This window comes from Tupaia chinensis, unplaced genomic scaffold, assembly GCF_000334495.1.
Source record: "Tupaia chinensis unplaced genomic scaffold, TupChi_1.0 Scaffold000222_1, whole genome shotgun sequence".
In the NCBI taxonomy this organism is placed as follows: Eukaryota; Metazoa; Chordata; class Mammalia; order Scandentia; family Tupaiidae; genus Tupaia; species Tupaia belangeri.
Genome location: NW_006159697.1, coordinates 556,548 through 579,805, shown reverse-complemented (window position 1 = coordinate 579,805; position 23,258 = coordinate 556,548). Strand labels below are relative to the sequence as shown.

General features: G+C 49.5%; 2 protein-coding genes across 4 annotated transcripts in view; one reads left to right on the top strand and one right to left on the bottom strand.

Moving 5' to 3' along the window:
* The window catches only part of TBL1X (transducin beta like 1 X-linked), a 272,758-nt gene extending 264,253 nt beyond the window's left edge, over positions 1-8,505 (top strand). Inside the window, 5 exon segments of the mRNA XM_014587573.2 lie at positions 1,111-1,185; positions 1,608-1,735; positions 3,252-3,417; positions 4,949-5,050; positions 5,939-8,505. Of these exon segments, the coding sequence (XP_014443059.1) occupies positions 1,111-1,185; positions 1,608-1,735; positions 3,252-3,417; positions 4,949-5,050; positions 5,939-5,965 (498 nt within the window). The 3' untranslated portion in view covers positions 5,966-8,505.
* A 6,356-nt stretch (positions 8,506-14,861) lies between these two features.
* Positions 14,862-23,258, bottom strand: part of GPR143 (G protein-coupled receptor 143) — a 58,089-nt gene continuing 49,692 nt past the window's right edge. For 2 of the 3 annotated variants that reach the window (XM_006147765.3, XM_014587571.2), the window contains exons 9-10: positions 15,653-15,809; positions 14,864-15,243 (exon numbers count right to left, since the gene is read on the bottom strand). In XM_006147765.3, coding sequence (XP_006147827.2) covers positions 15,715-15,809 — 95 coding nt within the window. In that variant the 3' untranslated portion in view covers positions 14,864-15,243; positions 15,653-15,714. Of the gene's footprint in view, positions 15,244-15,652; positions 15,810-23,258 lie in introns of all 3 variants that reach the window. The other variant, XM_014587572.2, reaches the window with a different exon arrangement.

Here is a 23,258-nt window from a genome sequence, read left to right as displayed (position 1 = left end):
CAGTTCAAATTCCAGCCCCGGAGTTTTGTATGACACTCAATGAGAGTGTGTGTGTGTGTGTGTGTGTGTGTGTGTGTGTGTTCCAAATCCCAACAGCATGGAAAATAGAGGAGCAGGGATTGTGGCGTGACCACGGCCGGCTGCGGAATGCTTTCTCCCTCTCTCTGTCCTTGTGGCTCTCTGACAACCCAAACACACATGCCTTTTTTTTTTTTCCTTGAGAGAGAGGGGTTTTTTTTTGCCATAGGGCACATATGCTTACCAGAAAGAGACAGTAAAGAAGAAATCACCACTTCCCCGGAGGGTAGGGGATGGCCACGCTGCAATCCCTCCTCTCAGGATCTTAAGCACGCACGCACATGCGCCCGGGGTGAGTTTAAGCCACCGGGTCTGGAACTCGAACCACTGTCGACGACATGGGAGTCCAGCAACGTAGCTATTACGCCATCCGCTGGTCCGTTTTGGAGAAGTTTTTGCTATAGGGTTGCATGCACTCGCCAGAAAGACAGATACAGAGAGACAAAGTGAAAAATCGCCCCGCAGGGGGATGACCACGCTGCAATCCCTTCTCCTCCATCCTCCCCTCAGGATCTTGGGCACGCACGCGCACGTGCCCGGCGTGAGTTTAAGCCACCGGGTCCGGGACTTGAACAGTGGTCGACTACGTGGGAGTCCAGCCATTACGCCAACTGCTGGTCCTGATGCCCTCTGTCTTATAAACAAAGCAGAAAGCAAAAAAAGAAAAAGAAACTAAACAAACGTAGAAAAATGATTTGCAATATCCAATTGTTTTAATATGTATTTTTTTAATACATGTGGTTTTAACTTATGGAGTTTATGTGCTTTCTTCTTTCACCTCCCTTTGCGGGTGCCGTTTCTTTTTTGAAGAGATGTGGGCATGGGGTGGTGTTCGCTGTGTGGTTACATAAATGAGAGAGTCAACAGGAGAAAAGAGATCAATTTGCGCTCTTGTGCTGGGTTCTCCGAGAGCCCTGCTAAGCCCTAGGAGGCTGCGTTTTGCATGATGGAGCACTGCTGCCCCCTGGTGGACAGCTGCCCTATCTACACCTGGGCCTTGATGACTACTTAAAACCTTTTGCTCCCTTTCAGAACGAAGTCAATGCCATCAAGTGGGATCCTTCTGGAATGTTGCTAGCATCCTGCTCCGATGACATGACATTAAAGGTAACACCTGCATCAGACGGGATGGGTACAACGCCATTCTCATTCTCTTTAAGGACTGCTTTGTTTGGGGCCCACACGTGGCCTGGTGGTGAAGGCCTTAGTCTCCCACATGGCTGACCATAGCTCCAGTCCTGGGCTTGGTGGCTGGCTTCCCCACTCTCTCGCTAGTCAAATTAAACACCTTAATTAATGAAATCATTCTTTTAAAAAAAAAAAAATAAGAAGCGGTGTGTGTTCGCTCTCACTTCCCCCCTTGCTAACTAGAAGGTTAGCTCGCATCCCGTGAACTGACTGATCCAGCAGGCCCTCCCACCCTCAGCCGTTCCCGCCCACCCCCAGCACTCCCCAGGCTGCAGCAGCTTGCTTGCCGGCTGCGGTCGAAACGCAGCGTTTGCCCATGCCGGTGCCACTGTGTCCCCTAGATCTGGAGTATGAAGCAGGACACCTGCGTGCACGATCTCCAGGCTCACAGCAAAGAGATCTACACCATCAAGTGGAGTCCCACCGGGCCGGCCACCAGCAACCCGAACTCCAACATCATGCTCGCAAGGTAAAGGAGGGCCGGCAGGCGCGGCTCCCGTCTTGGGTCCTGGACGGGGCTGTGCTCGCCAGGGCTGAGCTCCTCAGCCAGCGAACCCCTCTCCTACGCTAAGAGAACTAACAGGACTGTGCTCGTGCGAAGAGAACGAACTCCTTTGCCAAGGCGAAACGGAAAGAAAGGTTTTGTCTAACGCGAGACTGCTAGGGTAGATGTGCTAATTAAGCCCGCATGAAGTACCTCTGAAACTCCATAACCAAAATCCGTATTTCTGTCTTAGAAGGACGCAAGGCCAGTGTGGCCAAGGCCCTCCCAGCCAAACGCAGTGCTAGCATACTCACCAGGGCAGGACCGAGGGAGGCGGGGAGGCGGCCGGTAGGAGGCTGTGTCCGGCATCCAGGCTTCGAGCACTTTGGTCTGGTGAATGCTTTTGTTACGACAGAGAAAGGAAACTCAGAGTGTAGCTTGGATTTGGGGCCTTGTGATTGACATGGAAACGATCCTCCGGCTCTCTCGGTGGGATGATGTCCCCATAAAGCCATCGTGAGCCGAAGAGGTGGGCTGCAAGTCGTCGCTTAGCCTGCTGACCCTGGAGGGCTCAGAACACTGGCACGAGCCCACCGTTGTGGGCTGTGAAGAAACCAAAACGTTTCTGTAGCAAAACCAGTTTGTACTTTGATAGCATTTCTCTGCAGATCAGAAGGTGTCCCATTTTTAAACTGTAGGTGTAGTTTGAGACGTTTGGCAAACACGCAACCTGAGTATTTACCAGTCCTGTCGAAAGAGAACGCAGAAACACAGGAGTACGGACGTCCGCCCCACCCCTCAGTCTTTGATGTGCATCTGTGGCTTTGTTCTCAGTGTATTTCAGTTACATTTCAGAAAAGCATAAGGTCACCTGTTGCTTCTTCTTCTTCTTTTTTTTCCTTTTTCGAGAGGTTTTTGCTACAGGGCGCGTGCACTCGCCAGATAGAGACAGAGAGACAGAAAGCGAGAAATCACCCCCCAGAGTGGATGGCCATTCCACAATCCCTTCTCCTCCATTCTCCTCTCGGGATCTTGGGCACGCACACACATGCGCCCGGTGTGAGTTTAAGCCACCGGGTCTGGGACTCGAACCACGGTCAACTACGTGGCAGTCCAACGACATAGCCATGACGCTAACTGCTGGTCCCTTCTATTGCTTCTTGACACATAAAAACTAGGGCGTGGGCCAGCCTGTGGCCGGGTGGTCACGTGAACTGACCCCATGTGGCTGACTGTGAGCTGCGGGGCGTGGGCCAGAGGCTTAAAACATGCTGGGGACGTGCATGTGCCGAGGTCCCTGCAAGGACGGGGAGCTGGGGGAGAAGGGACTGCACTAAGACCATTCTCTGTACGGGGTGCTTCCTCGCCTCTCTCAGATGAACACACGTCTTCTGGCAAACTGGGGGGGGGGTCACTTAGGAACTGAGGCAGCTGCTGTGAGATCTTCCGCATCGCTGAGACACAGGTTTGCGTAATGATGTTCTCTCTCCTGCCCTCCCAGCGCTTCGTTTGACTCCACGGTGCGGCTGTGGGACGTCGAGCGAGGCGTTTGCATCCACACACTCACCAAGCATCAGGAACCTGTCTACAGTGTAGCTTTCAGTCCTGATGGGAAATATTTGGCCAGCGGCTCTTTTGACAAGTGTGTTCATATCTGGAATACTCAGGTAATCCCCGCATCCCTCCTCCTAAAGCCCTTCCCCAAGAGGGTGCCCAGAGAGTCGCATTTTCAGTGACCTGGGCGCAGAGACAGACTAGGGAATTTGTGTTCAGGAGTAGGTGACCTCAGACGGGGGGCGAGCCCATGGGTCTTCCACATGGAAGACCTTGGAGAGGTTTTGGCTATAGGGCACGTGCACTTGCCGGAAAGACAGAGACAGAGAGACCGGAAGCGAGAAATCACCCCCCGGGAGGATGGTCATGCCGCAATCCCTTCTCCTCCATTCTCCTCTCAGGATCTCGGGCACGCACGCACATGCGCCCAGCATGAGTTTAAGCCACCGGGTCCAAGACTCAAACTGCAGTTGACTACATGGGAGTCTGGCGACAGGTCCGGAACTCAGACTGTGGTCAGCCAGGCGGGAGTCCAGCACCCTTGACCACCATGCCACCTACCAGCCTCAGCCTAATAGCATTTACCAGTGTTGATTTGTCCTATTACTGGGCTTATGAGGAGACAGGATTTGATCGCAATCCCTTCTCCTCCACTCTCCTTTTGGGATTTTGGACTTGCACGCACATGCTCCCAGCGTGAGATTTAAGCCACTGTGTCTGGGACTCAAACCATGGTCGAGTACATTGGCATCCAGCAACAGAACCACTGTGCCATCTGCTGGTCCCTCTTAGTTTGTTTTTAATTCCCGGTAGACATGGGTGCTCACCAGAGAAGAGACACAGAGAGAGAGGGTGAGAGGGAGAAAGCATCCCTGTTGGGCCTGGTCGCATCCGAATCCTTTTTTCCTCTAGTTCTCCATTCTGTCAGGGTTGTGGCAGTGCGGTTTTCACGGCTCTGGGGCCTGGACTCAAACCCTGGTCAGCCATGTGGGACTGGCTTCCTTTGTGTAGCACCTAACCCTTGTGCTACAGGACTGGCCCCGTGTATAAATTTTTCATCGTATGTATTATTTCACTTTTGCCTTTTGAAGACCCTATGTACATTGAATCATTAACTACGTTAGAGAGCCATTTTATCCTCATTGCTGCTGGGGGCAATAGGGCTTGTCGTGTTTATTGAAGTGCCCACACCTGGACGAGATTAAGTGTGGCGTTTTAAGGGGCTGGGAGGCAGGGGCGAACACGCTCAATGAGCTGAGGGAGCAGAAAGGAGGAGAGAAGAAGGAAGGAAGGTCGGCCAGTTGGTCTCAGGTGGCCCCAGGCCTGCAAAGTCTCAGCAGAGCTAAGAAGGAGTCTGCAAGCCAGAGGTACCCACCAGCCAGTCTGCCTCTCACCGGAATGGCCACCCTGTCCCCTGGCTGCCATCAGTCAGGGAAACAGCATGGCCCCTGCCCAAGTGTAATGGGGCTTCGCAGGCAGCAGTGGGTCATTCCTGGGAGACGTGACCACGGCCAGCAGAGCATCCCCTGCACGTTCTCAGTTTGCCCTTGCTTGGAAAGCCTCCAGGCGGAGTGCTGGGTGCGCAGAGGAGGGTGTCGTGCTGACCCTCCTTCACCCCCTGACCCCACTGGCTTTGCCTTGCAGAGTGGAAGTCTTGTGCACAGCTACCGAGGCACCGGCGGCATCTTCGAGGTGTGCTGGAACGCCCGAGGGGACAAAGTGGGAGCCAGTGCCTCTGACGGCTCTGTAAGCAGCACCCTGGGCTGGCGCGGGGTGGGGTGGGGTGGGGTGTGGGCGGGAAGGTGTGCAGCCTTGCAGCTGGTGCCTGCACACAGTGTGCGGGGCTGAACGCCTGGCCTAGGGCCCACATCCGTGTCCGGAAGCATGTCGGGTTGCACTGCCTTGGGAGTTGCTGCTGGCCCTCGTGGAGGAGCCAGGGAAGCTGCCCCAGCAAAGGAGGACCCAGCCCACAGGCCACGGTGCTGAGGCTGAGGAGCTCACTCCTATCTCATCTCTGTGTTCATGCCCCCAGCCCGGGCCCCTTTGATCTCACAGTGGGCCGTAGCCTCCCCGCTGAGATACCAAGATTTTGGATTCCTCCTGGACCTGAGGTTGCTGTGACCTTTAAGGCAAGGGGCATTATGGCTGAGCAGCCGAGCAACGGCCTGGTCCTCACTTAGGCCAGAGTTACCTATCACCCGCCCTGCTCTGTGCGCCTGGGGTCTATCATTCCTGCAGTGGCAGCGTCCACCCTTCGGGCCTAGCACCGCGTGGGACCCGGGTTTCCCCTGTGTGCTGCGGGCACGAGTTCGGTTGGCCAGGTGCTCAGGCACTAGCCTGCGAACAGAGCTTTGCTGACACGCCGCCGCTGCATTCCGTGGGACTTCACGTGGGGCCTTCAAAACGGTTGTAGAAAATGTGTGTTATGAAAAAACTATGCACGGAGTTCAATGCTTTTTGTTCTGTACTAAAAATAACTGGTACCGCAATTTCACTTTTCCACAAACTTTTTGAAGTGCCCTTAATTCACAAAACTCAGAAGCGGCTGGATTTGGCCTGAGGGTCCTAGTGCGTCAGCTTTGGCCCTGACAGCCTCGCTGTCAGAGATGACAAGTGCTTTCTCTGTCCTTCCAGGTCTGTGTTTTAGATCTGCGGAAGTAAACACAAAATATTATAGAAAAAAAGAATTCTAATGGACCAGCCGTGAATGTGTGGGGTCGCAGCACTGTTAAACACAATTCTGTCAGCTCCAAAACTGTACAAACGTGACTTGCGTGAGAGTGTACTTTGAAATCAACTCATCCCCGGCCACAGGAGTCTCTATTTTTTCGTAACCTTCATCGAGAAGTTTAAGAAAAACAAACAAAAGTATACATATAGTCATGTCCAAGGGGGAAAGAAGGAACGGTTTCCACAGAGGATGTCCAGCCCGAGAGCGAAGCCACCAGCTTAGGGACACCGCTTGGTTTCCACCCAGAACAGGCCCTGATGGCTGAAAGGAAAAAGGAAAGAAGAAAAGCCGCGTCAAAAAAAAACCAGGCAAAACGCTGTGATACACCAAACGGAGGAGAACAGTCGTTCCTCCCGTGATTCTTTTTTCTTTCCCCTCACAATTTGGACACTACAGTTTCTCTCGCAAAGGATGTTCAGAGACCAGTTTGTACCCATGAAGTGCACAACTTTGTAATCCCAACACTTTCTATTTTCTAGAACCTTCTTTGTTCGGTGGTTTTTCTATCAGCTGGAGTCCTGTCGTCTGGGGGCCTTCCGTCTGAGATGGAAACTGTCGTGGTTTGTCACTTCTTTCCTGTCGTTCCTTGTCTCCTCCGCCTTCTTCCTTTGTCTGGTGTGGTCTTGCTTTTCAGTGCACCGTCAATACACACAGCCACGTGGACACGAGGACAACATCTTTGATGGACAGCTCTCTCCCTCCCTCTCTCCTCCCTCCCTCCCTGCATCCCTCGCTCACTCTCTGTCCCTTTCTCATAGTTGCTTCAGATCTTAGGTCTCAAGGGCACTTTCGGCGCATAGTAAGTGCTTTATGTAAGAAGGCAGGGCAGGGGGACTTTTTACAGGAGAAAAAAAAAATGACTTATAAGAGAAAGAGCCTGGAGTATTTTTGGAAAAAAAAAATAATATTTTTATGTTAAAACAATTTTAAAATCCTAAAATGGCCATCAGACATAGAGAGCTTTGTGTGATTCATATTTTAAGAAGAATTTAAGAAGACACAGGCAGGGTCTGAGATAGATTTCCCCTTTCCCCTCAGCTTCATGAAAGGCGGTTAGGAAACCTGGTGGAAAAAGGTCAGTTCTGTGGAGCAGATGCCAGCTCGTCCTGCAGCCCCGGAGGAGGACGCAGCTCTCTGGTTCAGAACACATTGCATCCTTGTGTGCATTGCCCTTAGCAGCCACAGGGAAGAAGTGAAAGGATGACATGCACTCTGACCTGGAGGAAGCAGTGCAGCACCGTGAGGTACTGAGGCCACCACAGCCAACAGCTGGGCTCCACATCACCTGCTAGCTGCAGCCGTCTCAAAGCAGGAGAATCCCCAACGGCCATTTCTCCGAGAGCTTGCTTAGCGCAACCTTGCAGAGCTGACGCAGAGGCTCCAGGATGTCACTGGGTCTACCGATGACACACATGATTGCGATTGCGGAAGGACAGGTTCAGTCCTGAAGGTGAATTCTGTAGATAGAATGTCACTAATCATTTTTGCAGTCTTTATCATTTCTTTCTCTCACAACGGACTAGGAGAAAGATTATTTTAAAGAAAAATAATCTTTTTACTGTTTTTAAAAAATTAAACAAGGCTTTGTGTTCCCAGGAGAGTTTGGTTTCATTTGGATCAGGCACTTTGTAAACTTGTTGGCATATCCTGACGCTGACTCAGTTTTTAAATTAGCAAGGGGGAATGGACCCACAGATAAGGCCTCTTCTCTTCTCTGGTTTTCCTGCGGGTGGGCATAGGAAGGGCCTGCTGTTGGCCAGGCCTGTAGAAGCCGCTGAATTGGCTGGCAGTTAGATAGGGTTTAGCCTGGTGTGTATTCAAATGCGGAGATGTATTATTCAGAGGGTTTTGCCCTTCGTGGAGCTGAAAATCAACCATCAGGAAGAACTAAAAGGCTTCAAAAGCCAAGGGTACATTGATCATTCTCAGATAGTTCTTTGGCCTCCACTTGGGCGTATGAATTATTCACGCCCCAAAAAAGACCAAAAAGTGCTCAGTTTCCGCCTTGAGTAATTCCATCCTTGTTCGAGTTCTGTTATCTAAAGTTAGCAAAGGAGGAGAAGGTGATGCGGCATCCCCACGCCCGGTTGAAGAGAGCCAGGTGTCCCTAGATGGGTTGATGACGTCCTGTCCAGAGACCATGTGAGGTTTGGGATGTAGTTTGTTGGGGCCCAGTTAAAAACTCTGCAACCCTCCTGGATGAAAACTCGCTCATCTGCCCAGAGCATCAGCGGGGAAGGGCCAGCGCGTGGTCGGCCTGTGTGGGACAAGCCAGGAGCGACCGTGGGGCAGTGATGGGCGGGGAGTCCCTAGGCCATCTTCACAGGGACGTCCGCAGCCTGGGTCTCGCCGACCCGCCGGCTTCAGGCTCTTGGTGAATCCGAACCACACCTGAACTGGGAGGCCGGAGCTTCTGTCAGAGGCCCCAGGCTCGAACCCGGTGCTCGGTGAGCCTGAGAGTCACCCCTGGCTTCTCCCACCAGCCGTCATGGAGGAGCTTCTGGGACCTCGGCGTCAGAGCTCAGTGCGCACGCGCGCACATCCGGGTTCTCGGGTTCTCAGCCAAACATCGCGAGAGCACAGCTAATCATGGCGCCCCCCATGACTGCCGCCATCTTTCATGCCTCTTGCCTGCAAGTCATCGCGTAGCCCAGGCCTAGGCTTTGCATCGCTTGATCGTTCCATGTTGTTTCCAGCTCGGGAAGGGTAAGGAAGTCGGAGTGACCAAACTGAACCTGGAAAGCAGCACCCGTCGATGCTTCTGGAAGCTCGGCCACCGCGCCCTAGCACACGCCCCGGGGAGGGACGCTGCCCACAGGGGACCGGAAGGGCCGGCGGTGATGGGGTCGGGCCCTCTGACCCCGCGCACACCTACCCTAGAACTTGGCTTTCGTTTTGTCTCTCTAGAACACAGATCCTGGAGCCCAGTGAAGTGCACTTTGTCCAATGTAAGGGTCCGCTTCGTTCCTTGTTCTTTTTCTTTTTTTTTTTTTTTTTAAAACCTTTGGTTTTACTTTTTTTTTTTTTTTTTTTTTTTTTTAATTGTGTTTCTTGTCAAATGCAGAAATGTTCCTTCCGCCACTCACTGAAGTTTTGAATTCTGGCTTCTGCAGTTTTTATTGTCTGTGTCAGACGTACAGCCAGACTTGGTTCTCTGTCAGCGTTTTCCAGATTCTGTTCCAACAACATCGACGCCCCCCACCCCCCATCCCGTTTTGGTTTCCTCCTCCTCCCCCCACTCACCCTCACGCTCTTTGGAAAACAAACAAAACAAACAAACAAAAAAAAAAAGAATCACCTTGTGTGTCGTAGCTCATTTGTTTCAAGAGAGAATCAACAGATCATATTCAGTGTCTTGAATAAATTGCTCTATTTTGATATTAGAGAACTTGGTGGGCGTGTTTTCTTCGTGTCCCTGGGTAATCCTTGGGCCCACGCAGACACTGGCGAGAGAAGAAAGAACTCGGCGTTTTCCCATAAAGAAAGTAACGAGTGTGCCTCTTCCAGGATGGCTCTGGTAAAGAGGGAGAAGGGGACTGAACACCAGGCTGTGGGGGCTGCTGGCATCCTAAGAGGTGGCCCCACACAGCCACAGGTGTTGTAGCACGTTTCCTTTTCATCATTTTTCTTCAGGCTGGCTGTTGGTAGGGGGTGTCAAAGTGCATATTCCCTTGGTTCACTAGGAGTGCTGAGTTCAGGGATTAGCCCTGAGTAATTTGAAGGACAAGGGTGACTTCTGCAGGATGCAGGTTAACATTTAGCAAATAGGTACGGAAGGGTGGCTCCATGCCAGGCTCTACCTCGGGTTTTCATGTGTGCCACTTACTTGGTGGGATCATATTTAATTAGTGCCTGGCTATTGCTGTGCAGACAGAGAGGCAGGTCAGTAGGGGCCTTTGCTCTTGGTCTAAAGTTTCATGGTGCAAAGCAAGCCAGGGTGTTGGTTCCCTCTAAGCCTAGCTTGTTGCTGCAGTAGAACAAAGCACAGGGCACGGACCATCCTGTTCCCTCTTAGCTCCGTGCTGCTGTGGATAATTGTCAGGAGAGACCCAGGAGTGCCTGTCGCCACTGCCTATGACACAGACTCCTGGAGGACTCAAGTTCAAGTACAGTGTTGAATTCATGTGAAGCGAATGTTGCCTCCTGTAGAGAATATGTATCCTGCTGGCCTGCAGCCTGATGGTTAAGGTAGCTGGACCCCACGTAGCCGACTGCAGTTCAGACGAGAACCTGGCGGCCTGAAAAACACGCTGGGTACGTGTATGTACATGTGTGTGGGCCAAAATTCCAAAAGGGAAAAAGAGAGGAGAAGACCCCACAGAGTGCTTCTCACTTTCCTTCTCTGTCTCTCCCTGGCGAAATCCAAGTTAAAAACAGACAATGCCTACCCTGTCTCCCAGGGTCGTCTGGGAGAAAGCCTATTTAGTTTTGTTTCTTGTTTTTAACCTCTGCCAAGTTGACCCACCATGCTCCCAGAGAGTGGGTTTGTGGTGAAGTTCTGAGCACCCTGAGCTCGGCTCCAACAGCTGTCGGAAGCTCCTGGGAACCAGCTCGTGGATATACTCTGGACAGGCAGCCAGGCATGTGACAGTCCCGCAGCATAGGTACACATGTGATCTGTAGCTTTGGTGACTTTGCAGGAAACCTGGTGAAAGATGGTTTTGAAAGAGCTTTTTCTTTCTTTCTTTTTTTTTTTTTTTTAAGAATTAGTTATTGAATTTTATTGTTATTATTTTTTAAATTTTGCTACAAGCCATGCACTCACTAGAGAGAGAGAAAGAAAGCTGCCGGGTCCAGAACTCGAATCATGGTGGGCCATGTGGGAGTCCAGCGCCCTAACCACCGTGCCTCCTGCTGGCCCCTGAATGGGCTTTGTTAGTCTGCTGTGGAAAAGTGATGGGGGCTACGTGATTGACCAAGATTCACAGGGCTTTCATCTTCAGATAGACTTGTTGACTGCAAGGGTTGGCCTGTGGCGCAGCCATTAAAAAAGAGCTTAATCCCACATGACTGGCCATAGTTCAAATCCCAGCCCCAGTGGTGGGCTGAAAAACATGTCAGGTGCATATGTGCGCATGTCCAAAATTCCAAAGGGTGGATAAATGCAGACGGGATTGTGGTGTGACCACAACTCGTCGGGAGGTGTTTTCTCCCTGTCTCTGGTGAGCACATGTACTGACCATCTTTTAAAATGTTTTGCTCCAGCAATTCTGTGTTTCCCTTTGTCCACTGAGACGCCTACTTCGTTTTACTGATTTGGGAAATCCAAGCTTTGACTCACTTAACAGATAACCTTTTTTGGTGTTTATTCATTGCCCCATCATAGTGCTTTACCCAAAGGATGTTTGAGGAGACGGTTCTGGTGTTCTCACAAATGTCCTCTGTGTACCTGGTGGTGCTGGCTGTTGATTACCACGGCTGGAAGCCTGGAAGTCACTCCGAGACGTGCATGGAGATGGGAACCAGCAGGTGGCGTGGTGGTTAAGGTGCTGGGCACTCCCACATGGCTGACCACGGTTTGAGTCCCAGACCTGGTGGCTTGCTTTCTCACTTTCCTTCCCTCCCTCTTCCCCCCGCCCGTGTGTGTGTGTTGGGGGGCGGGGAGGTCAAATTAAAATGAATGAATGAATAAAAATTAAGGGGGGAAAAAAAAGGCTGTGCATGGAGAGGGCTAAGTGCACTGGCTTGGTGGCACGCTGGTCACGTGCTGTTTGAGTGACATTGGATGTGTGTGGAATCATGATTGCGTTCCGTGACTGGCCCTTACACCAGGCATGAGAACCACAATCCGGGCTGGTCCGGCAGGCTGCGAAGGGTCACAGTGCGAGACCCTGTTGAGCGTGTTGTCTTTCTTTCGTGACTTAAAAAGGACGGGGGAGGGCGAGAGGAGGTGGGGGATAAATATACAACCTTTCAAGAGTCTCAAAATATGACGAGATAGTTTATTGTCTTCCCGGGAGGTGAGCGAGGCAGGAGGATGCAGTTCCCACTGGGGCCTGCTGCAGACAGGCCGTCGGGCCTCCTGAGATAATGCACCGAATAGGACTGTGAAGGGAATGGTTTGGAGAAGGACAGCTTTCGTTAGCGATGTCGTTATCTATCGTTTGTTTGCTGTTCATTTGTTGGCAAAAGGTACCCATTCAGAAAAGCACAGGTAGAAAAATGCTTACTCAGCCCTCTTTATCCGTGGGTTTGGCATCCCTGGACTCAACCGAGGACAGAAAGCTTTAGAAGAAAGTACAATAAAGCAATAGTAGGATGGGTCCAGCTGGTGGCATGGTAGTTAAGGTGCTGGCCCTCCATATGGACAACTGTGGTTTGAGCCCCAGACCCGTTGGCTTGAGGAACATGCTGGGTGTATGTGTGTTCATGCCCAAAATTCCAAGAGAATAAAGGGGAAGGGATTGCAGCATGGCCATCCCCTAGGGGGTGATTTCTCATGTTCCCTCTCTTTCTCTGGCATGCCCTTCGGCAAAAAAAAGAAAAAAAAGGGAAAAAATGTCACCCAATAACAGGCTATAAAAACCATTTTTAAGGTCCAATGTAACTATATTGTATTTGGTAATATGCTTAAGTCATCCGGGACACAGCTTAAAGTGTATGGGAAATGTGTGCAGATTTTGTTTTTAATTGTTAGAGGGTGTATGTGCTTGCTGAAGAGAGGGAAAATGACAAACCCCCCTTTTGGGGGCATGACTGTACCACAATTCTTTTTTTTTTCTTTAAAAGAATTATTATATTTAACTTTATTTATGTATCCATTTATTTATTTTAACTTCCCCAGAGAAGGACAGAGTGTGAGAGAGAGAGAGAAGGAAAGTGAGAAAGCAAGCCACCAGGTCCAGGACTCGAACCACAATCAGTCCTGTGGGAGTCCAGCACCCTCAGCCACCATGCTACCTGCTGGCCCCAACCACACAATTCTTTCTCCATTTCCCCTTTTGGAATTGTGGGCGTGCATGCACACCTCTGACATGCTCCTCAAGCCGCCAAGTCCAGGACTCGAGCCATACAGTCGGCCATGTGGTATCCAGCCGCCTTAACCACCATGCCACTGGCTGGCACTTGTGCAGATTCTTGCAAATGCTAGGCCCTTGCAGGTAAGGGACTTGAGCTTCTGCAGGTTTGGGTATCCACTCTGAGGGTCCTGGTATGAATTCCCCGTGGACACTGAGGTGGGGACTGCACATTCCAACAAAACTCCCCAAGTATACATGACGACATCCTCACTGTGAAATGGGAGAACAGAGCACGCTTGTCACACGTTTTCCATAGTGTGGCCAGTGAGTGAACACTAGAGGAAGCTCTGATGGGAGTAGTCTGGTCTTTCAGTCCAGCTGCACATGGGTCGCCATGGCCGCCCACTCACAGCGATCCCCGCTCCTGGCTAGGGATCCCACTCCTTGCCTCCTCAGGAACTTCCACTCTGCAGTATCCCATCCCGGTCATCCTCATGGCATCCTCTCCGTGGGTCATTCCCTTCGGCACTGCAGCACTGTCAGAGCCACCATCTTCAAAACAGCAAAGCCATCTGCCGAGAGTGACTCCACGGCCCTTCACGGCAGCCAGCCTTCGGGGAAGACTCAGAAGCCACCTGGTTGTCATCATCTCACTCCTGATGCCCATGTACCCTCTCCTTATTGCCTGGCTTAAATCGGATCATGGTCTCTGAGGCTCATTTTCCTACGCCCAGCACCTTGGCCTCCCGCAGTGCCTCGCCAGTGGCCCTGCCTGAAATAGACTCCACCCACCTGCCTCCCAGCTCACCCAACTCAAAACCGCTGTGTGCGCGTGCTGGATGGGTGGTTCTCCTGGAGTGGGCCTAACTGGACCGTGGGCTCTCAGGGTCCCTGTGCACGCTTCAGGACCTGACTCCAATGGAAGCAGAAAGGACAGAGGATGACGCTGGGCTCTGAGCGTCTCTGGAGAAGCAGGGTGGAGACCGGGCAGAAAGAAGAGCCACACTCAGGCTACAGGGCAGGTCCCAGGAAGATGACCCACTCCGGTGCCAGACACGGGACCTGACCTTGAAAGCATTCGAGGTTCTATGACATGTCTGATCGACTCTGTGCTGTGGCTGCTGCTTCTAGAATGGGTGGGCGAGCTCGTGAGGGAAGAGGGAGTCCCCAGGTAGAAGAGGGGCTTCCACAGCGGGGAGGCAGACAGAATGGCACTGCCCAGACTCGGAATGCAGATGCCACCAGGAGGCGCTCGCATGCCTCCACCTCTCTGTCTCAGTTCTGACCAAGGCGAGTGTGACTAGCCAGGCCAGCCAGGCTTCATGGTCGCCATGGCAGGCTCCCAATCCAACCACAGCTGTGATTTCAAAAGTGCAAATCTACAAGTGTCCTGGACAGCCTTTCTAGAGTTAAAGGGAGTGAGAGTTCTAATCCTACTAGGACGGGAATGTCCGATGGAAGAGTTGTCTGCCGATCCTGAGAATTAGTGTCTGGCTTTTATTTGGGTGGCTTGGAGCCCTGATGCGTGCTGCAGCATTTTTGCAAGAAAAAAAAAAAGAAGATGACACGTGTGTGTCAAGAGGGAACTCCAGAAACTTTGTAGGACAAATAGCATTGAAGTGAGCATTTACTTCAATGCAAAAAAGAAAACTTGGCCACCAGTGCAGTTGTGTTCATCATGCACATTTTCCAGGAGCTTTCTGAAGACCCTATATATAGCTCTGAACTGATGTTAACAGGAAGACGCCGGCAATGATACGGGGAACCAGAGTTCCGTTTGATGGCCATCCCAGGCCCCCTCCCCACCCCCTCGGGGCTGCAAGGGCAGCTGCCCCTGGTGCCCCGTCCCCCTCGGGTCTTGCCCTTTCATCTTGCCAGGTCTCCACCTTGCTGCCGTTCCGTGCGTGGAGACCTCGGACAGAGGCATCTGCTGAAGGAGGTATTCAGACAGAGGCCAAGTCAGACTGGGAGCTCAGACACAAGCCCTTTATTTAGTGCCTTTCCAAGATCTCGGACCTTGCGACATTACAGCCAGCTCCCAAAAACCCTCGTGGCACCTAGGAGCGTGGAGGCATGGCCGAGTGGTTCAGGATTCCCCCTCCATCCTTCAACACACACTCTGGTTCTCCTCCATCGTAACGAGGGTCTTCAGGAAGAAGCTCTCAGGTGGCGATCGGCAGGTGAGAGCACGACCAGAAGACTAGAAAGGAAACATCCACCCCAACACCATACATCATGTGTATGGGAACCAGAAATCACCGTTGAAAACAGTGTCGGAGGAATGCGGGGTCCAGACCTCGTCACATCCCCCTCAGAGGTCTCCCTGAGTTTGGAGAGCAGCAGAGACCTCGTTGTTATTGCGGGGGACACTCGAGGTGTGGATTTCGATTGTGCTGGCGTCGGAGCCTGGAGGGGAGAGAGTAAAGACAGTGATGGTGTCTGCAGCCTGGAGGATGTTTCCTCTTTTTTAAAAAAACTGTTATAGCATGTGTGCTCAAAGAGAGGTGGGGTAGGGGGTGAAAAGTCACCCCCCAGCGAGGATGGCTATACCAGAATCCCTTGGGACTTCACACACACACATGCCTGGCATGAGTTTTAAGCTGCTGAGTCCAGGAATCGAACCTTGGTCAACTACGTGGGAGTCCAGTGTATGGGAACCAGAAATCACCGTTGAAAACAGTGTCGGAGGAATGCGGGGTCCAGACCTCGTCACATCCCCCTCAGAGGTCTCCCTGAGTTTGGAGAGCAGCAGAGACCTCGTTGTTATTGCGGGGGACACTCGAGGTGTGGATTTCGATTGTGCTGGCGTCGGAGCCTGGAGGGGAGAGAGTAAAGACAGTGATGGTGTCTGCAGCCTGGAGGATGTTTCCTCTTTTTTAAAAAAACTGTTATAGCATGTGTGCTCAAAGAGAGGTGGGGTAGGGGGTGAAAAGTCACCCCCCAGCGAGGATGGCTATACCAGAATCCCTTGGGACTTCACACACACACATGCCTGGCATGAGTTTTAAGCTGCTGAGTCCAGGAATCGAACCTTGGTCAACTACGTGGGAGTCCAGTGACGTAAACATTATGCCATCTGCTGGCCCCTGCCCTGTGTGTTTTTAAGCCTACAGGTCTGGGACTCGAACAGTGCAGTTGGCTGTGTGGGATCAAGCCACCTTCAATACCAGGCCATGGAGCCAACCCTGCAGCTTTTCTCCTGGCTCAGTCCTGCACTTCTGTCATGTTTCAATCCCAATGTTGGTCCATCCTCGAGGAGACTCCCAGGACACTCATCTGTCTGTTCTTCCCTCGTCTTCCCTGACCTGTCCTCAGAGCCCTTCTTATGGCTTGGGTGGGTTGTGTTGCTCATTTTTGTCTCTGCCACTAGACGGAGTCTCAGAGACAGGGAGTCTTGTCTATCTTGGTTGCCGTACATAGTATCCACAATGCTGAGGACGGGGAAGTGCCTCTACACCCACTGTCTACAGCACAAGCGCCAAGGAAGGCAAATGACTAAAAGAAGGACAGGAACCAGCACCTTTGTGGAAGATCCCGGGAGGACACCTGGCATAGCACGTTTGTTACATGAGAAAGAAGAGCTAGATCTGCCCAGAACTGGATGGACGCAGCCTGGGGGGACAGAGGTCTGAGTTAGTCAGACCAAGCAGAAGAGGCCCCTCTAAGGCCGGGCCAAGGAATTTAGCAGAAGGGTGGGGGGACCTGACCAAGGGCTGGACCCTGAGAAGACCTTGGATAGCCAGTGGGGATGGTGGAGGGAGCCTCTGCTTGGAGTAGAAAAGCTGCTCTCCCTAGAGACCAGGCTCCCTCTGGGAAGACTTCTAAAGGCCCCTTCCTGTTCCAGAACAGCATTCCTACTGGAGGGGCTGCTGCCACTCCACAAAGATCTGATGCTATCGGTCACCCGCTGTTTACAAGGACATCCTGGACTCATGAGAACTTGTGTGCGAGTCCCGTGGTTCTTTGCTGATATGCTTCGGGCTGGGGCGTCACATGGTGGCTTGTGACCAAGGTCTGCTCAAAGCCTCTCCTCGATGACCTCACACTTGGGACAAGCCCTGGGCCCTGTGGTTTTGGCGAGACTCTGACCCTTTCATCCTTCCCCTGGGACTCCATGCAGGAGAAGAATGTTCTTATCGTAAACTGCTGGGATGGGGCTGCCAGAGCCCAGCCCTGCCTCTGCTGAGTTAGTTAGGTGCTGGTAGCTCTGGGCTTTCCAGCTGCTTGGAAACCTGACCATGTCGCCAAGTCTGCAGCTGCAGGAAATGCAGGCACCAGTGTCCTCGAGGTGCATAAGGGCCAACGCCCTTTTTAGCACCCCCTTTAATGAACTTTGCAGGTCTGGACAGCTTCTTGGGGGGGGCCTCCCACCCCACAGAGGTCAGAGATTTGCATGCGTATTGGATGTCTCCTGCTTCCCCCTTGGTCTTGGATGCCTCAAAAACCTTAGGGCCTCGGAACTGAACCCCCCCCCCCCAAGCAGCATTGAGCAAGTGCCATGGAAAACATGATACCTGAGCTCAGCCCCACTAAGGTGTGACATTGGACCTGCCCAGCCCAACAACATGGAAGGCCCTGGGACACGCTCTCTTCCAGTCTCCTAACAGGAATTCTTGGGCCCGCCAGAGGGGAGAACTGATCTTCCAGAGCCTACATGAGACACTACCGAACACGGGCTGGTGGTGTGGAAGAGCAGAACACTGTCCCATTTCCACCAGTGTCTCAGGCTGCGCTTTGGAGGATGGGCCACTAGAAAAGTCTGCATACGCTTGGTAATGGTAAGAGGCCTGCAAGCCACATGGGGTTGGTCTCCAACAGCTTAAGAGGAAATGAATTTTGTAGGTGATGAGGTTGGCAGGGGTGGGGGTGGGGGTGTCCACACTGACATGATGGTTTACAAAGTGATCAAAAGAAAGCCTTGAAGGCAGCCCCTGAGCTCCCCAAAGTCTCCTGTTGCGAGTATGACTCACCATGTTCCATAAAGAGGGTTGACCCTCAGAGAAATTCCTGCCCTCCTACCTTCCTCAGGATGCCCATATTTATCTCTTTGGTGGTGTGAATTTGTGGAAACTAGTCCCAACCAGACGAAAGCATTCCACTCTCGCTCCTTCCCTTTCTTGTGGCTGTCAGCATGTGAATGAGTCAACCGGACTCCTCGTAAACTGAGAGAGGGGATAGAAGTGGGGTTGAGAGGAGAACCATGGCCTCTGAAAGAAGTACCCTGAGAGAATACTCATTTAGCTTTGGGAAGCTTCAGTATTAAATTCCGTAAACCCACAGGCCTCTGTTACACTCCATTATTAAAGCCTAAGTATGCACAGAGAAAAGGCATCTATTAGACTTTCACCTTTGTTGTCTTTTTTTTTGGGGGGGGTGCTTTTCTTTTCCCCCTTTTTTTAGATTTTTGTTATAGGGCACATGCACTTGCCTGAGAGACAGAACAGACACACAAAGCAAGAAATCACCCCCCACACCCAGAGGGCATGGCCATACTGCAATCCCTTCTCCATTCTCCTCTCAGGATCTTGGGCATGCAAATACATGTGCCCAGCATGAGTTTTAAGCCACCGGGTCCAGGGCTCAAACTGTGGTCAACTATGTGGGAGTCCAGTGACATAACCATTACACCATCCCCACCTTTGTTTTCTTAACCTAGATCCATGAAAACAACTGGGAGGCAATAGGTACAGGAGGATTGTGAGAGAAAAGGAAATTGTGGGAGACATAAAGGAACTGTGAAGGAGCATGGTGAGTTGTGGGAATGAGTGAGAATTCTGGGGAAAATGGAAAATTGTTGGAGAGGGAATTTGGGAGCTGTGAGGAAGCATGGTGGATTGTGAGAGAGAATGGAGAAATGTGGGAACCAAGGGGAAACTGTGGGAGACACGAGGTAATATGAGAGGAAACTGGAAAGGGAATTGTGGGACAAATATAATAGAGAAGGAGGGATTCTGGAGAGTTTGAGGAGTTGTGGGACAGGAAGGCAACTTGGGGAGAAAGTGGGAATTTGTAGAAGAGAGGGATATAATAAAGAAGAGAGAATCTCAGCAGAGACTGGACAAAACGATGAAAGGTAATGGGACAAAATGGAAATATGAGAGAGAGAAAAGGAAATCTTGAGGGAGAAGGAAGATTTATGGGAAAGAACAAAATTTTAAAGGAAAACAGTGGTTACAGAGGGAATTGTGGGAGAGACAGAACTCTGGAAGAAACAGGGTTATGGGCAAGAATAGAATTGTCAAAGACATAAAAAGGAGAATTACGAGAAACAGAATCAGGGGAGAAGGGCAGAGTGTGAAGAACAATAGAAAGGGGGAAAAAAGACCTGCAGGAGAGAACAAATTTGTGTGAGCAAAGGAAGAAAAATGGTAGGAGACAATGGAATTCTGCTGGAAAGGGGGACTGTGAGAGAAGTATGTGAAACATGGGTAATGTGGGAAAGAATTGTTGGAAAGAGCAACGATTAAGGAGATAACAGAGAATTGTGGGAGGGGCCAGCAGGTGGCATGGTGGTTAAAGGCACTGGACTCCCACATGGCTGGCCACGGCTCAAGTCCCATGGAAGAATGGAAAAGGGATTATAATGTGGCCCTCCTGGCGGCTGGGTTTCTCTCTCTCTTTCTCTCTCTCTCTCTCTCTCTCTCTCTCTCTCTCTTTCTCTGTGACTTTTTCTGTTCAAATTGAAAAAATAAAAATATGGGAACCAGCAGTTAGCATAATGGCTATGTCGCTGGACTCCCACGTAGTCGACTGTGGTTCACGTCCCGGACCCGGTGGCTTAAAACTCACACCGGGCGCGTGTGCGTGCGTGCCCAAGATCCCGAGAGGAGAATGGAGGAGAAGGGATTGCAGTGTGACCATCCCCCCCTGGGGGGTGATTTCTCGCTTTCTGTCTCTATGTTTCTCTTTGTCTGTCTGGCGAGCGCACGCACCCTATAGTGAAAAAACCTCTCCAAAAAAAAAAAAAAAAAAAAGAGAAAGAAAGAAAGAAAAGAAATATAACAAGTGGAATTAAATAAATAATTATTTATTTATTTTTTTAAATGTGGGGGAAAAAAGATTTCTGAGAAGCAGCAATTATGAAGCAGTAGGGAATGGTGGGACAAAACAATTGTGCGAAACCAGGACTGTTTTTTTATGGTAGGAGGCAGAGGGAGAATTGTGGAAAAGAAGGGAGTTGGGGAAGAAATGTCAAATTGGACTAGAAAACAGAATTTCAGAAAGAACTGTAGGAGAGATGTAGTACAGAAATAGAAGATTGCTGAAAACCAGAACGTGAACTATTTTAGAGCAAGACTGTCCAACACAAAGCATTATCATGGGCAAAGGGAAAAGTGGGGAAGGCATTGTATGGTAGGAGTAGAATTACGGGAGATAACAGACTGTGTGAAATATCCGTATTGTGGGAATGATGAGGGAGGTAGGAGAGAACAGGAACTTGGAGGAACATGGAATTGTGGGAGCAAAGGAGAACGATGGGAGAGACAAGACATTGGTGAACAGCATGGGACTGTGGGAACAACATAACTATGGAAGTGGTAGATACTTGCAAAAGAATATAGAAATGTGAAAAAAAGTTGGGAGAAAACGGGGATTGTACAGCAAGAGAATCATGGGAGAAACAAGGAATGATGCGAGTCACAGGGAATCATGGGAGAAATGGAGTTGTAGGACCAGCAGGAAATTATGGGAACGACAGGAAATCCTGACAGAAACAAGGAATTGTAGGAGAAACGCGGAATTACACAAGTGACAGGTCATGAGAGAAATGGGGAATTGTGAGAGAAGTGAAGAATTGTGGGGGTGACGAAGTCATGAAAGAAACAGGAATTGTGGGAGAACAGGAAATTATTGAAGAAAAAAGAATTATGAGGATCACATAGACTCATGGGAGAAATTAGGAATTACAGGAGTGCCAGGAAGTCATGAAAGAAACAAAATTGTGGGAGAAATGAAGAATTAGTGAGAAGAAGTAATGAAAAAAACTGAATTGTGGAAGTAACAAGGAATTACAGAAGTGACAAGAAATCATGAAAGAAATGAAATTGTGGAAGGAACAAGGACTAGAAAGAAGTCATGAAAGAAATGAGACTGTGGGACAATCAAGAAATTATAGGAGTGACAAGAAGTCATGAAATAAATGAGACTGTTGGAAAATCAAGGAATTATGGGTATGATAGGAAGTCCTGAAAGGAACACTGAGTCATGCGAGAAAAAAGGAATTAAGGGAGTGATAGGAAGTCATGAAAGACACAGTATCGTAGGAGGAAAAAGAAATTATAGGAGTGACAAGAAGTCATGAAAGAAATTAAATCATAAGGAAACAACAAAAAATGAGACTTGAAGTTATTAAAAAAAAAAACTTATGGAGTGTCAGGAAGTCATGAGAGAAACAAGGAATTGTGGGAGAACAAAAAATCATGGAAGAAAAAAAATTATGGAATCAAGGATAAAAACAGAAGACACCTCCATTGCTGTGAGAAGTAGTCATTTCAGGGAAAAAAGAGAAATGAAGATTTTTCTACTGATAATTTAGCCTCCAGCCCCCAAACTTGAGTGGAGAGGCAAGGGGCAGGCCTTCAGAAGAAGACTCTTTCATTGCTGTGAGAACTAGTCATTTCAGGGGAAAAAAAGAGAAAGATTTTCCGCTGATAATTGAGCCTCCAGCCCCCAAACTCGAGCTGTAGAGAGTCCCTCTAGCCTTCTCTCTGTCTCTATCTGCCTCTCTCTCTCTGTGTCTTCTCATTTTTTGGTAACTTTTCCTTTTAAACATTTTTTAAGGTAAAGTATTCTCTTGGCCTTCAGCTCCTCCTTTATCTTGCTAATAATTCCACCTCCACCTCCCCTCTAGGAGAGGCAAGGAGTAGGCCTTCAGAAGACTCCTCCATTGCTGTGCCATGTGGTTTTTTATTTTTTGCTTTTAAAAAAAAATAAATTTTTGGTCTTTTTTTTTTCCTTCTCTCTCTCTCTCTCTCTCTCTCTCTCTCCTTCCCTCCCTCCCTCCCTCTCCCTCTCCCTCTCTTTCTCTCTTCATTTTCTTTTTCTTTATCTCATCACTTTGCTCCTCAATCTCCATTCACTGTGTTTCTAGACAGATCTAAAGGAACAGTAGCTAAACGTCCAAATACTATTAGGGTTAACATATTCCTCAATACCCACTAAATATGCTGCACAAAGGGATAAAAATAGAATGGCAAAGCGATTCCAGATCACCTCCTTCTGCATGCTCCTAAATGCTCAGATTGATCTTAAAGAATTAGGAAAAAACACACCATCCATCAGATGACTAGAAATTACCACAGGGTCATAAGAAATATGGGAAAACAAGAAAATACCTCTCCTCCAAGAGAAAATAATAACTTCTCTTCATCCACAGAGAATAAAATAAAAATTATTTATTCTAAATAATTTAGAATATTCATAACGATCAAGCTAACAGAGATGGAAGAGAAGAGATACAATGAACTGCAGAAGAGGAAATTCTTGCAAGATCTAAAAGAGGAAATACACACTATAAAAAAGCATCAAATGGACCTGTTAGAGATGAAGACTATAATACAGGAAGTCAAAATCTCCCTTGAAAGTATTAAAAGCAGACTAGATCATACAGAAAATAGAATCTCAGATGTAGAAGATAGAATCACTGGCCTAGAAAAATCCACCACAAAGACTGAGAAAGTTGCCAAAAAGGAATGAGACTAATATATAAGAAATACTAGATACCATCAAACATCCATATAACTGGTATCTCAGAAGGCGAAGAGTCTCATAAGGGCATTGATAATCTATTCCATGAAATCCTGCAAGAAAACTTTCCAAACTTAGGCACTCAAAGATCCAGTCCCAAGAAATACAAAGTACTCCAAATAGAATCAACCCAAAATCTTCTCCAAGACACATTATAGCCAGATTGACCAAAAACACAAAGACAAGATACCAAGATTGGCAAGAGAGAAAAGGCAAGTTACCTACAAAAGATATCCCATCAGGCTCACAGCAGACCTCTCATTGGAAACAATGCAAGCGAGGAAAGAATGGGAAAATATATTCAAAGTGTTAAGGGAAAAGCAATTTCAACCAAGAATACTGTACTGGGCAAGATTTTCCTTCATATGGGAAGAGAAGACAAGAACATTCTCAGATCAACAAAACCTGAAAGAATTTACCAACACCAGAGCAGATCTCCAAGAAGTTCTCAAGGGAGTGCTATACCAGGAAAATCAAATACAGACACACAGAAATAAGAATTCAAAAACTAAGAAAA